The sequence below is a fragment of the Ornithorhynchus anatinus genome, chromosome X1 (genome assembly GCF_004115215.2).
Source record: "Ornithorhynchus anatinus isolate Pmale09 chromosome X1, mOrnAna1.pri.v4, whole genome shotgun sequence".
NCBI classification, from domain to species: Eukaryota; Metazoa; Chordata; class Mammalia; order Monotremata; family Ornithorhynchidae; genus Ornithorhynchus; species Ornithorhynchus anatinus.
In genome coordinates, this window is record NC_041749.1 from 96,386,031 (window position 1) to 96,399,632 (window position 13,602).

Below are 13,602 nucleotides of genomic sequence, written 5' to 3' on the forward strand. Positions count from 1 at the left end.
TAAGCACTCAAATACCAATGATCAGCCTCCTCACCTACCTCTCTGCCTCAAGCTTCTTCCCTCTCTGGTCTAAATTTCACTAAGATGCCCAGATTTTTTTTTTAATTATTCTGCACACATCTCCCCACTTCCCTTCAACTCCCACATCAAACAGAAACTCCTAACCATTGACTTTAAGGCACTCAATCAACTCTCTCCCTTCTTCCTAACCTCACTCCTCTCCTATTACAACCCAGCCTCCACACTCCATTTACTTAGACTATGAGCCCCATGTGGGACAGGGACTGTGTCCAACCTAATAAACTTTTATCTATGTCAGCGCTTAGTACAGTGCTTAGCACCTAATAAGCGCTTAACAAATATCATATTTATTATTGTCAACACCAACATATGTACCATGCCTCAATCTCATCACTCTTGCCATCAACCTCTTACTCACATCCTCCCTCCTGCCTGTAGCTTCGTCACCAGTTAAAGACCACCGATCTACCTATCCTCAAAGCCCTATGAAAATCATATCTCCTCCAAGAAGCCTTCTCTGAATAACCTCTCATCTCCCTACCCTATTCGCCCTCCCAAGTCACCTATGAACTTAAGTCCAAACCCTCTAAGCACTCTGATACTCACCTCATCCTTACAGCACTTGTGCATATATCCTTATACTCTGTTGCTTCCACAAGTAATTTTTTTAATGCCTGTCTCCCCTATTAGATTGCAAGTTCTTCGAGGGCAGGGACCAAGTCTGCCAACTCTATTAAGCTCTCCCAAGCGTTTAGTAGAGTGGTCTGCAAACATTAAGCACTCAATAGATATCATTGATTGATGGAAGAACCTAAAAGATTTGGTGACTGACTATGGGAGTTAAAAGAGGGAAAAGAGTAGAGGCTATTCATGAGATTGGGGGCTTGAAAGACCAGGAGAATGGTGATATTGTCCAAATTGATGGGGAATTTATGAAGAGGAGAGAATTTGAGAAGATAAGAAGTTCAGTTTGACACACTGACATTGTGGTGCCACCAGGACATTCATGTAGAAATATCCTTAAGGGAGGAGGAGAAGTGAGATTGCAGAGAAGATGATTCTGGAGAGCTCAGTTTCAGTGGAATGAAGTGGTAAAAGCCAAATTATAGAGGGTCTAGTATGGAGTTTGAGGAGAGAGAAGCAACATGGCCTAGTGGAAGTCAGAGGTCCTGGGTTCTAATCCTACCTCTACCATTTGCCTGCTGTGTGACCTTGGGCAAGTCACTTTTTTGTGACTCAGTTTCCTATTTTGTAAAATGGGGATTAGAAAACCTGTTCTCCATCCCCACTGGATTGTGCCCCATCTGATTATCTGCTGTCTACCCCAGTGCTTAGTACATAGCATGCACTTAACATATGTCACAATTGTTATTATACATGGAGGCAGTGGGTATAAACAGCCTGCTCAAGGAATATGGACAGGAACGGTAGGAAGGAGACGAGGCAATAGATAATAATGGTGGTATTTGTTAAGCTCTTACTATGTGCCAAGCACTGTTCTAAGCGCTGGATGGTGAAGAAGGGTCAGTAGAGGTTCTTTATTAGGAAAGGGGACACCTGGGCATGTTTGAAAGCAGAGGGAAAGGAGACATCAGAGAGTGAGTGGATGAAGATGGCAATCAGGGAAGGAAGAAGAGAAGGTATGAAAGGATGGGGTCAGAGGTGCAGGTGGAGGGGGTAGATTTCAAAAGCAGGAGGGAGAGCTAATATAAGTAATGACAATTGTGGTATTTGTTAAGTGCTTACAGTGAGCCAGGCATTGTACTAAGCACTGGGGTAGATACAAAATAATCAGGTAGGATACAGTCCCTGTCCCACATGAGGCTTACAGCCAAAGTGGGAGGGAGAGCAAGAATTTAAGCTCCATTTTACAGATGAGGATATTGAGGCACAGAGAAGTTAAATGACTTGTCCAAGGTCACACAGCAGGCAAGCAGTAGGGCTGGGATTAGAACCCAGGTATTCTGGCTTCTTAGGCCCATGCTTTTTCCATTAAGCTATGCTGCTTCTCCTTTTGAGAGATGAGAGGGAAGAATGGGAGTGGATGGGAAGAGGGACCTGGGGAGGTGAGCGAGAGATTTTGAGGAGTTTAACACCTGATGGCTTTGATACTGTCACCAAAATAGTTGGCAAAGCCATTGGGGCAAGAGAGGGGGAAGGTGGGGACACTGGAGGATTTAAGAGGAGAGTTAAAAGTCTGGAAAAGTTGCAGGGCATGGGAGTTGATATGGGAGGAGAGGGCAGAATTAGAGCAAGTGAAGATGAATTTGAGATGGACATCATCATCCTGATGCATAGATTTCCACCCACAGCACTCCACAGCCCAAACACACCAGCGGAGGAAGCATACTGAGATTCAAGGTTGAGGATTGGTGGAGTGAGAGTGACAGAGAAACAGGGATTCAGAGAGTTAAATTTGGCAGAGAGGGTGCAAAGGGGTCAAGTGACAAGTATTACTTTGCCGCTAGTGATCAATCGATGGTATTTATTGAGGACTTACTGTGTGCAGAGCACTGTATTAAGTGCTTGGTAGAGTACAATACAACAGAGTTGGTAAAAACACTCCCCGCCCACAAGGCGCTTACAGTTTAAAGGGGGAAACAGACACTAATATAAATGAATTACAGATACGTATTTAAGTGTTGTGGGGCTGAGGGTGGGGAAGACTTTCAAGTGCTTAAAGGATACGGAACCCAGTACATTGGCATCACAGACATGAGAGAGAGGAGGGGAAATGAGGGCCTTTTGAAGGAAGTGTGATTTTGATAGGGCTTTGAGGGTGGGGAGACTGGTGGTCTGTTGAATACAGAGGGGGAGGGAGTTCCAGGCCAGAGGGAGGACGTGGGTAAAGGGTCGGTGGTGAGAACGAGGAACGGTCAGGAGATTGGCAATGGAGGAGCAAATTGTGTGGAGATGATTGTAGTAGGAAATCAGTGAGGTAAGAAAGAAGGGGGTGAGCCAACCGAGTGCGTTAAAGCCAATGCTAAGGGGTTTCTGTGTGATGCAAATGTTGATGGGCAACCACTGGAGGTTCCTGAGGAGTGGGGAAACACGAACTGAACATTTTTGTAGAGAAATGATCTGGGCAGCCGAGTGAAGTATGGACTAGAGCGGGAGAGACAGGAGGCAGGGAGATCAGCGAGGAGGAGAGATGCAGTAGTGAAGGTGGGATAGGATAAGTGCTTGGCTCAGTGTGGTAGCAGTTTGGCTGGAGAGGAAAGGGCAGATTTTAGATACTTTATGAAGGTAGACCCAACAGGATTTGGGGACAGATTGAATATGTGGGTTGAATGAGAGAGATGAGTGAAGGATACGCCCAAGTTACGGGCTTGTGAGAGAGTGATCTGACCGAGTTTCAGGATCTTGTTTGTGATACTGTGTCGCCATTTGACGTTGCATGTGGCTTGTAGCTGGCATTGATGGAACCGCTCCAGGAGCAGAATCTGAAGCCTGTGATAAATCCGGGTCTCAGAGCCACAGAGACTGGACACAGCAATTGCTGTGCACACCTTCAGCTTGGTCTGAAGAATGGTGCCATGTTAGAGCCACAGTGCCACTCTCTCAAAGACCACCTTCACTTTCTTGATTCAGGTTTCCATCTCTGTCGCTCCTTGCGTCAGTTCACAATCTACTGTCTAGATAGCAAAATTCAGGAACACAGGCAGAGATCTTTGGCTGTTGGCAGGGTTTGCCAAGTGCAGCCTGGCAAATGACTTCAGGGGTAATCAATATACTTGCGATTCCCAGCACTTCGGTGATTCTGAAAAGTGGTTCTTTAATGTATACCAGAAACAATCTCTGGGCAAAAATATCAACATTTTTAAAAAAGGAATAAGGAGCGAGTCAGGAGTCTGACAATAAGAGCAGCAAAGAAAGAGCTTTGGATGGAAATTTTTAGCAGTAAAAGTCACCTGCAGTTCAATGTCCATTATAAACTGAAGTTTGCTATTAAATGGAACACTATTAACTAAGGATGTTGAAAGGCTTACATCAACTGGGATGAGGCTCCGCAAATGTTATATTTAATAATGAGCTGGATTCTTCCAGAGCCCAAGACGCACCCCTAAAGTAAGGGCTTCTGAATGCTGCATTAATGATTTAAGATCACCAGTGGCCTGAAATCATTTAGTGGCCTGAGGCAGTAGCTAACTTACTGGTAGCCTAGTGGGGAAAACATGCAGCTTCCAAGAGATAACTAACTTACTCTTAAGGGAGTAACTAGGAGAAACTAGAGACATCTAGGGGTTGGGGGGGGGGGAGTGAGAAATACTTGGAAAAGCCTATGTTTAGGACCAAATTGAGAAGCAGCGTGGCTCAGTGGAAAGAGCCCGGGCTTGGGAGTCCGAGGTCATAGGTTCTAATCCCGGCTCCGCCGCTTGTCAGCTGTGTGACCTTGGGCAACTTCTCTGTGCCTCAGTGACCTCATCTGTAAAATGGGGGTGAAGACTGTGAGCCCTACTTGGGACAACCTGATTACCTTGTATCTACCTAGGCGCTTAGAAAAGTGCTTGGCACATAGTAAGTGCTTAACAAATGCCAACATTATTATTATTATTATGAATAATTTCAAATCACAGTGTTGTTCTTTACAAGTATCAGAGTCCAGGCCATCAGTAGACATGTGGTGTTTCAATTTCCTCATCTGAAAAAACCACAGGTAGTAAATCGGCTTCACCTTATGAGTAGAAGCAGCATGGCCTAGTGAACAGACTACAGGCCTGGGACTCAGAAGGACCTGGGTTCTAATCCTAAATCTGCAACTTGTCTGCTGTGTGACCTTAGACAAGTCATTTAACTTTTCTGTGTCTCAGTTTCTCTTCTTTAAAATGGGGATTGAGACTGGGAGTCCCAGATTAACTTTTATCTACCACAATGCTTAGTACAGTGCCTGGCACACAGTAAGCGCTGAAATACCACAATTATTATTATTGTTATTATTATTATGGTTACGGAGATAAACTAGGTCCGCTTCTCCCATACACATTTACAGCTCCTATGAATGCTTGGAAAACACTGTTGTAGGACAAGGAGCTAAAATGACCAGACCATTTCAACTATTAAGTAATACTAATTTGTCCTGTGACTAAATTAAACCCAGCTCTTGTCCCTCTGAAATTTACAACAGGGCTATGCTGATTAGTGTAGAGTCATTTAATTGAGTTTGCCATATTTCTCACATAAGCATTCGGGTTTAAAAGGCCAGAATGCCAAGTTCAAGTTAGTGAAGAAGGACATATACGTCTGATTTTAGTTCACTTCTGACTCCTTTCCTATGCCCTCCCCCTCCATATATATGCCAGACCACCACTCTCCCCAGTTTCAAAGCCTTATTAAAGGTCATGCTCCTCAAGATGCCTCCCCTGATTAAGCCTGCTTTTCCCCAACTCATGCTTCCTTCTACATTGCCTACGCACTTGGATCTGTACCCTTTACGCACTTGGTATTCTCCCCACCCTGAGCATTTATGTACATATCCTTAATTGACTTTACATTAATATCTGTCTTCCCCTCTAGACTGAGTGCTCCTTGTAGGCAGGGAATGTGTCTACCAACTCTGTTGTGTTATATTCTCCCAGGCACTTAGTCCAGTGATCTGCACACAGCAAATGCCACTGATTGATTACAGTTGACACAGCCAACAGAAATTTCAAGGGGCTCAGAGACTGGCTCCTGTTAGGGCAGGACCTTGCCACATAAGCAAGCAAAGCTCCAACAATTAATCATATATAATGGAAATGAACACCACTGGAAAAGGAGAAAAACACTCACTCCTTCCTAATCCCATTGTGGATGGATGGAAAGAAGCTATTCTGCATGAAAATATTTACGGGCTTATTTTCATGGACCGCACTACAGAAATAATAAAATGCTAAAAAAAGGAAAGTCACCTGTTAAACATTCAATCTGTTATGAAGAAACATGAAGATACACTATGGCAAGCTAAATTCACACATATTGCTAATTAGCACATTGAATATCCTACCTCCTCCCCCAGCTTTGCTAGGTCCTCCTGGAGATAGCGGGCCATTGCCAAAGCTTGTAAGGCTCTCTCGTCTTCCTGCAGGTCTGATGTTTCCATAGTAACGGTTGACCAAAATTTGCCTGAGTGCCTCACCCTTAATTCAAACAGGATAATGAAATCAGGTTCTGAATTAATGTATAAAGATACTAATTGTCAATAAATTCCATAATTGGCCTAGTTTTGCTGGGGAAAGATACCAAGATGATTACAAATTTCATACTTTATGACACAATTTATGTCACAAAACAGTGTAGAGAAAAACATGTTTAGGAAACTGATTGTGATTATATTCTTCCTTCAGACATTAGAAATATTAGTTACAAACTTAGTTTAATAGACACATATATGGACAATTAGTTCAACTCAAAAAATGTGGGAAAATGTGCAAAAAGCAAACATAAAAAAAGCCTTCCTCGAATAAATAGAAGTAACTAACTTGGGTGAAATGAAAATAGCCTCCATTCAGCCCGGAAAGAGAGTACTCCAAACATGGTAGATAATCAATGTGTTAAAAAGCTGAACCATTAGAGAGACCAGAGGACATGCTTGATCATACTTGAGGCTTGATGACAACCTCTCCTCACAATAACCTTGTCCATTTCCATTTATCAATCTTGACGTATAAAAGAAGCTATCATGAAAAAGATTAGCAGGACATGCTGAATTCTCCGGACATTAGAATCAATGCCATCCCAGATAACTGTGAATAAATCACTGCTTCCCAGATCTCCTCTCCAATCTAGAGAAAGCAGTCTATTGTGTCTGCAGTCACTGATTTGGCTGTTTTCATCAGCCGGCACAATGGGAGACAATTGTTTCCTCATAACTGCATCACACAAGAGCTTTTAGCAACCCTTGACTCTCTGAAACTACCTGAATCTGTAGGTTGCTAAAAGGACCTTACAAATTTTCCACTGAGCCATTTTGGAGTTGAATGTAGTAAGTCTTGGAGTTATGATGTGTACCAAAAGCAGTAACTGATAAGTCTAGCAAGAGAGAAGAGGTGCTGAGGCATAGCAAGTTTCTAAATTGATCCCCAAGAGCTTGCTTTTGAAGAGACCTGCATAACACATCTCAAAAGAATTTCAAGTGATTTTTCATAAGCTTTGGAGACGAGGTCTGAGGTTCTTACATTTGCCAAAAGAGTGGTGGAAAAATATAAGCTTTCAATTGTCCAGATTTTCCAAAGACCCAGGTCCACTTCAAAAAAATAAAAAATAAAAAAATTCATCCACCAAGTTATGTTACATGGCTATTCAGGGACTCTACAAAGAACTAACCGACTAACCAGCTGATGGAATTGGAAATTAAAGGAATAGGGCAAAGGCCCTGCTGTACACACGTTTTCTCTTTAAAATATAAGTTCAATTTTTTTATTTTAAAAAAAGAGAGGCAGAGCCCCTGGAGCCTAGCAAAAGAGAAGAGGACATTTATAACTATGGAAAAGAGGCTCTCTCTATACCTTTGACCAATTGAGAGTAGAAAATCATTACATTGTCTGAAATGACTGCGTTAAATTCTGGTAGTATACATTCTCCTTTAACAAAATGTCTCTGATGGAGGAGAAAAACTCCTTGAAGGCTGTTTTTGAATAATTTGTAACTTCTCACTTCACAGAAAATCCAGGTAGTCCTAGTAATAAAGTTTAAGAGTACTAGATACCATTAAATACCAGCATTACAAAGAAAACATCTGTTCACCCAAGGTTTTCATTGGTAATGTAGATGCTCAATAAAATAGCTTTTCAAGAGGGATAATTTTCAGGAAAAGCTTGAGAGCCTGCTCAAAAGGCAGCCTTGTTACTTCCATATTGAAGGAAGTATGAGATCGCATAGTTTTAAATGGTCAGTAAAATATATTCCATTTTCTAATTAAGAAAGAAGGCACAATCAATAAATTAACCCTTCCATGAAACAATTGAATTAGATAACTACATTGCCCATTTTTTGCACGCACCTATGACAGATTTCTGCTGTCAGTTTTGCAAGTAAAGAGTACACAGTGTAATAAGGTCAAATCAAAGAAAAGGTGAAAAAAAGAGAACACACGCAATTTTGCAACATGTGTACTCAAGTGTGAGTGCAATATTTATGCATCGTCTATGCCAAAGTTACAATGGGATTTTACATTACCATTTTCCCTTCTCTTCAACAGAAAACCCCAGCAGTTGCCATAGCAACTGATGCATCAAATGGTACCTTTACTTTCTATAAGAGAACATTGTGAAATACATTTAATATAGAAAAATATACATATCCCCCATGCTTTTTTTTTTCTCCTGGGTTCTAATCATCAATGAATGCCCTCGGGATTTTAGCTCTTTTTTCATGCTTATAAAAGGTTAGCTGTCACAATATCCTTCTTAAAAAACAAAATCCAAGTGGGATTTTAACAACATCAGGAAAAGACACATTTTTGATTGTATAGAAATGGATAAAATGTGGAGAGAATTTCATTAAGAGAAGAAAATATGAAATTAAAGGAAGTGAGAGCCGTTTTGCCATTCTGAGAATTTCTGGTTAAAAACCACTCATGAATACTGGAGTGGATTTTAGGAATACTTTGTTTTCATAGCTAATGCTTTGAGCCATGAAATTTTAAAAACTGTGAGGAAAGGACTTCGTGATCACCTTGATCAAAAAATTACTAAGCTGATCAAAATACACTTGACTGAGGACTCTTAAATCAACAAAGCAAGAGAAAATATGACTTCCCAAAAAACGTCATTTCTTCAGCTTTAAACAGTTGGCTGTGAAACATTTCTTTAAAAATAATGCTAGTATTTTCCAGCAGTTTAACACCTACAGTATGCAAACAAATATCAGATGTTTGACTGCAGTAAGGAATACAACAAACGTTACCTAGGAAAAAAAATGTTAAGCAACAGTCTCATTAGGATTAACCATCAAATTAGAGTATCGGTAGTAGATTAGTGGTGTGAGAAAATTTGTAAGACCTAATTTTGTATCTGCTTAGGAAATTAATTAATTCCATTTATCTCTTTCAAACTGGCATCTGCAGAAGATCAATAGACGTCCACGCAGGTAGGGAACTAAGGCTTTCATTTTAGTCATCTTCAACAGCAAGGAGGGAAGTTGGCCTGAATGCTTCATGGACTCAGCCTCGTATTGGTGATTTCCCAAGAAGTGGGATGGAGGGAGGAGAAAATCAGATCATACACACACATCAGGAAAGATTGCTGTCTATTGAAAAACCCCATGCAATCTGCCTAAAATTACACGCTTCAAGTTCACGCATATCTCTTCCCCTTACATTCTTCCACCAACATGCTACGGACGAAAACGGAGCATGCTGAGGAGAAAGCAGGTGCTGCTGTCGGCAGTACCCCAGCCCTCCATCCCCACACCCAGTGAATCCTTACTCCCTTTTCCCCTCTCCTACCTACACACACACACACACACACCCCTCACAGTGTGCCTCTAGACTGTAAGTTCACTGTGGGTAGGGAATATCTGTTAATTGTTATACTGCAATCTCGCAAGCGCTTAGTACAGTGCTCTGCACACAGTAAGCACTCCATAAACATGACTGAATGAATGGTGCCTGCTCCTGCCTCACCTACTTAGCTCGTGTTTCCCACGTGGGACAGGGACTGTGTCCAACCTATCTTGTATCTACTCCAGTGCTTAGAACAGTGCTTGGCACAGAGTAAGCTCTTAACAAGTATTATTATCTTGAACAGACTAGTTTCAAGGGAAAGAGCATGGGTAAGAGAGCACTATAGGACCTGCAGGACAACGGAAGGAGGGCTCTAAAGAAGCTACCCTCCTTCTAGAGCCAGGACCAATAGTTGGCAACAGGCTCCTGATTTCCCCATTCTCTTTGACTAACCACACCTGTGGATCTGCCTCCCCCTCCCCAGGCAGCTGCGGGTAGAGACCATGTGATGATGAAGGAAGCATCACACTCCTCCCTGGCTGGGCCAAGGTCCTGAGGGAAAGGGCAGATTCAGTGTCTGACAGTGGGGATTGCTTGTGGTGGCAGAACACAGGAGAACCAAACCCAGAAGCTTTCACCCTTCTGATGGCTAGTGTTTTTCCGCACACACTTTATGCTGCATGTTAGGCGAGACGTTTTTCAAAAGCACAATTATTGACCATATACAAATAAGACTATGGAAAGAAAAAGAGGTGCTAGTATCTATTCATGATGGTTATTTTGGAATAAGTTTGGTATGAAAAGGACGTTTCTATCTCTGATTAGACAAAGACGATGTTATTTTTCATTCGATCAGCTTCATTTACATAAAGGTCTGCGATTAGTTCTAATCCAGTAAATGTTTAACAAAACATGAACTACATTCTGTAAATCACAATGAGAGTTGACAGAGATGTTATGATTATTAGCTCCAAATATTGGGGACTACATACCCTTTTATGGTCTTCCAGTTGCCTCAGTGGTAGACTTTGATCAAGTTCCTGCTGAGCAGGCAGAGAGTCCATTTTAAGTATGATACTAAAGAAACACTACTATCTTTAGCATCTATAACTAATAGAAAAGTTGAGAGCTATTCATACAGCTGAGAGCAATGTGAAAAGAAAAAACCATCTTATCAGACAATACAGGTGCTCATCTATTTCAGATAGTGCTTAACCATTGGTCTGCATATGTCGTCTTTAGAATTATGTAGGCCATGCAGTTTTGGACAACGTTCTCGCAGAGGTTTATGGAAAAAAGGTCTGTAGACTTTCATCTCCTCTATCAGTAATTTGTCATTCAACACTGCAAAAGCACACAGTGCCAAGTCCTTGGCAACTCATGCATGCATCAACGCTTAGAACAGTGCTTGGCACATAGTAAGCGCTTAACAAATGCCATCATCATTACTGTTATTATTAAATAATCTTCAGTCCATGCATAAGTACCTACATACATACATCCACACACACACATATCCACACATACACACATCAGCTCTGAGTAAAGTGCAGTTATTCTTAAGTCAGTATTAATTCCATCTTTATTAGAGTATCCAAAAGAAATCAGTATTTAAACTCACTTTCATGCATCATAACTATGTGTGTTTTTCATTTTATATAAGGCCTTTACCATGGTCCTCCAAAATAAACTCCATTAGAACTTGGTCAGTATGGATTTGCATCTATTTTGAAAATGGAGATTTTATTACCCCTTTGGAAAAGGAAATACAAACCTCCCACAGATCAGATGCAACTTAATATACTCCAAGCCATCATTTGGTATAAGCCCTTATAAACTGTGATATAAGTCCTATAGGTTCACCCACGACCTTCTTTTTCATGTTTTATTCCAAGTAGGAATTTAAAATTCAAGACGTCCAAGAGGCTCTTAATTTTCCACTCCAAGGTTAAGACAGTCCCAAACAGGAACTTTGAAACTGCACTTTTCTCAGCATGCATTTGAAGAGACTTCTATTTCTCCTAGAGGAATGGAAAGTCTCCTCATCTTACTGTTGGAAGGATTCAAATTTCCTAAATTGAAAAAATACATCAAAACTTTCAAAGGACTCTAGAGACCTATACCCATATTTTAAATGATACCTCTTTTTAATTGACCCAAGGAATTCCTTCATGTTTGCCTTCAAGGCATGAGAAGGTAACTTTTGCCCTGAGACAACACAGGATTTTAAGTAGTAAAAAAAAGTTCCAACATAGCTGCTGGGCTTCTCTCAGTCCACTCAATATAACGCTCCTGATAGGTCAAAGCAGTGAAGACACTCAATCGGGACAACTTTGAAACACCCATATTTGTGGGCATGACAAATATAGGTGGACAACACACCTCTACAGAGTTTTCCATTTCTGGAGATTGCGGCAGCTAGTTGAAGGTAAAATGTACATCGTTAATTAGTAAAAGAGTTTTTTAGCCACACAGAAGTTGAATAATCAAAACTTATGGACAGTATACGTGATAAAGAACAAAGACTTCGCTGAAGTGGGATATAAGGAAAACAAATACAGTGAAGTGAAAATATTTAAATTACACATAAAAAATAATTCTACTGCACACTAGACACAATTGGACAGAAATGGAGAAATCTACCACCAACAAACAAGTCAAACAAGGGGGAAATGCATCTAAAGGCATCAAAGATGATCCATTTATGGCATGGGGCTTTTGAGCATCACACACAGCAAAGTAGTTTCAGATTACCACAAACTGTGACCCACATGGCTGGTTCTGCAATAAAACTCACCTAGAGGAGTGAAGGTTTGAACAGTTATTCAGTTGATTTGCTCCAGATGGATTAAGGAATGATCCGTCTACAAGTCACCTGAATAATTGTTCAACCCTGCACCTCAGTCGTGTTTTACAGACCAGTCACTAAAAGTGGATGGATACTGATGCCCAAAATAGCAACAGAAAATTATTCTCTGGTGTTTTCTGCTTCTTTGACACATTAAATTCCCAAAGTAAATGCATTTGTTTCAGGGCTCAGTAAACACAGGTACATAGCTACGGTAAAGATGACTTATGCTGAATAAATTTCCGGCCACTACGGAACCCATATTAATCCATATGACACTGAAATTTCTGAAAGAGCTAACAGACCTCCCCATGCTCCTGACTTTCAATAAGTATGTTTCTTAGTTACCTGTTCCTTTCAGCCCAGTGTATTTAAGAGGTGGTGCACAAATGACATCTGTGTGTCTAAAAAGGAATACTTTTTTCTCTGCTTATAATATCTGGAATTCATATATCTGGAATTTATTTATATTAACGTCTGTATATATGTAATTTATTTATTTATATTAATGATTATATGTCTGTCTCTCCCCACCCCCAGACTGTAAGCTCGCCGTAGGCAGGGAATGTGACTGTTTATTGTTTTAATATACTCTCCCAAGTGCTTAGTAAAGTGCTCTGCATACAGTAAACGCTCAATAAATACCACTGAATGAATGAATACAACTGAATGAATGAATGCTTGTACTTTTAATGCCACTAACAGAATTCTGCTAACATGGAAACTCCCTAAAGGTGTAGTTAGGCCATTAATGTGTACTCAAAACTAAAGAAACTTAATTGTGTACTTTAAAATAATTCTGTTCAAACTATTGCAACTTTTTTACCAATTATAATAAATTATTAGGAGGTCAACAAAATTTTATTTGGTCCCACTCACATTTACCAACGTCACCCCCACTGCCTTATCAATAGACCAATCAATCAATCATATATTTACTGAGCACTTACCAGGTGCACAGCACTGTACTAAGCACTTTGGCGAGTACAATAGAAGAGAGTGGGGAGGACACATTTCCTGCCTGCAAGAAGCTTACTGTCTAGAGGAAGGAGCTTACAGGACAGTGCTTTCTATTGTTTTCCCAAATTATTAGACACAAGCATTTGCCAGCAGAAAATATACCCAGAGTTCTTCCACAGTTACCCTACAGAGTAGGGCTCTATATGTGTGGGGTGATTCCCGGCTCAAGCAGCTGTTCCCTCAGGATGTTTGGAATTGTGATCCCAACAATCCACAGCAACAACCAACTGGGAAAGCAGGTGTGAAAACAGCAGGACAGATGTCAGTTTGTAAGCTCCCTGAGGGCAGAGAT

At 40.9% G+C, this 13,602-nt stretch overlaps 1 protein-coding gene across 9 annotated transcripts in view; it reads right to left on the reverse strand.

Moving 5' to 3' along the window:
* Positions 1–13,602, reverse strand: part of ITPR1 (inositol 1,4,5-trisphosphate receptor type 1) — a 336,719-nt gene that overhangs the window by 121,301 nt on the left and 201,816 nt on the right. For 3 of the 9 annotated variants that reach the window (XM_029050126.1, XM_029050122.1, XM_029050124.2), the window contains 3 exons: positions 11,825–11,860; positions 10,435–10,485; positions 6,005–6,137 (listed from right to left, as the gene is read on the reverse strand). In XM_029050126.1, coding sequence (XP_028905959.1) covers positions 6,005–6,137; positions 10,435–10,485; positions 11,825–11,860 — 220 coding nt within the window. The remainder of the gene's footprint in view (positions 1–6,004; positions 6,138–10,434; positions 10,486–11,824; positions 11,861–13,602) is intronic. The other 6 variants (XM_029050131.1, XM_029050125.1, XM_029050132.1 and 3 more) reach the window with 4 other exon arrangements.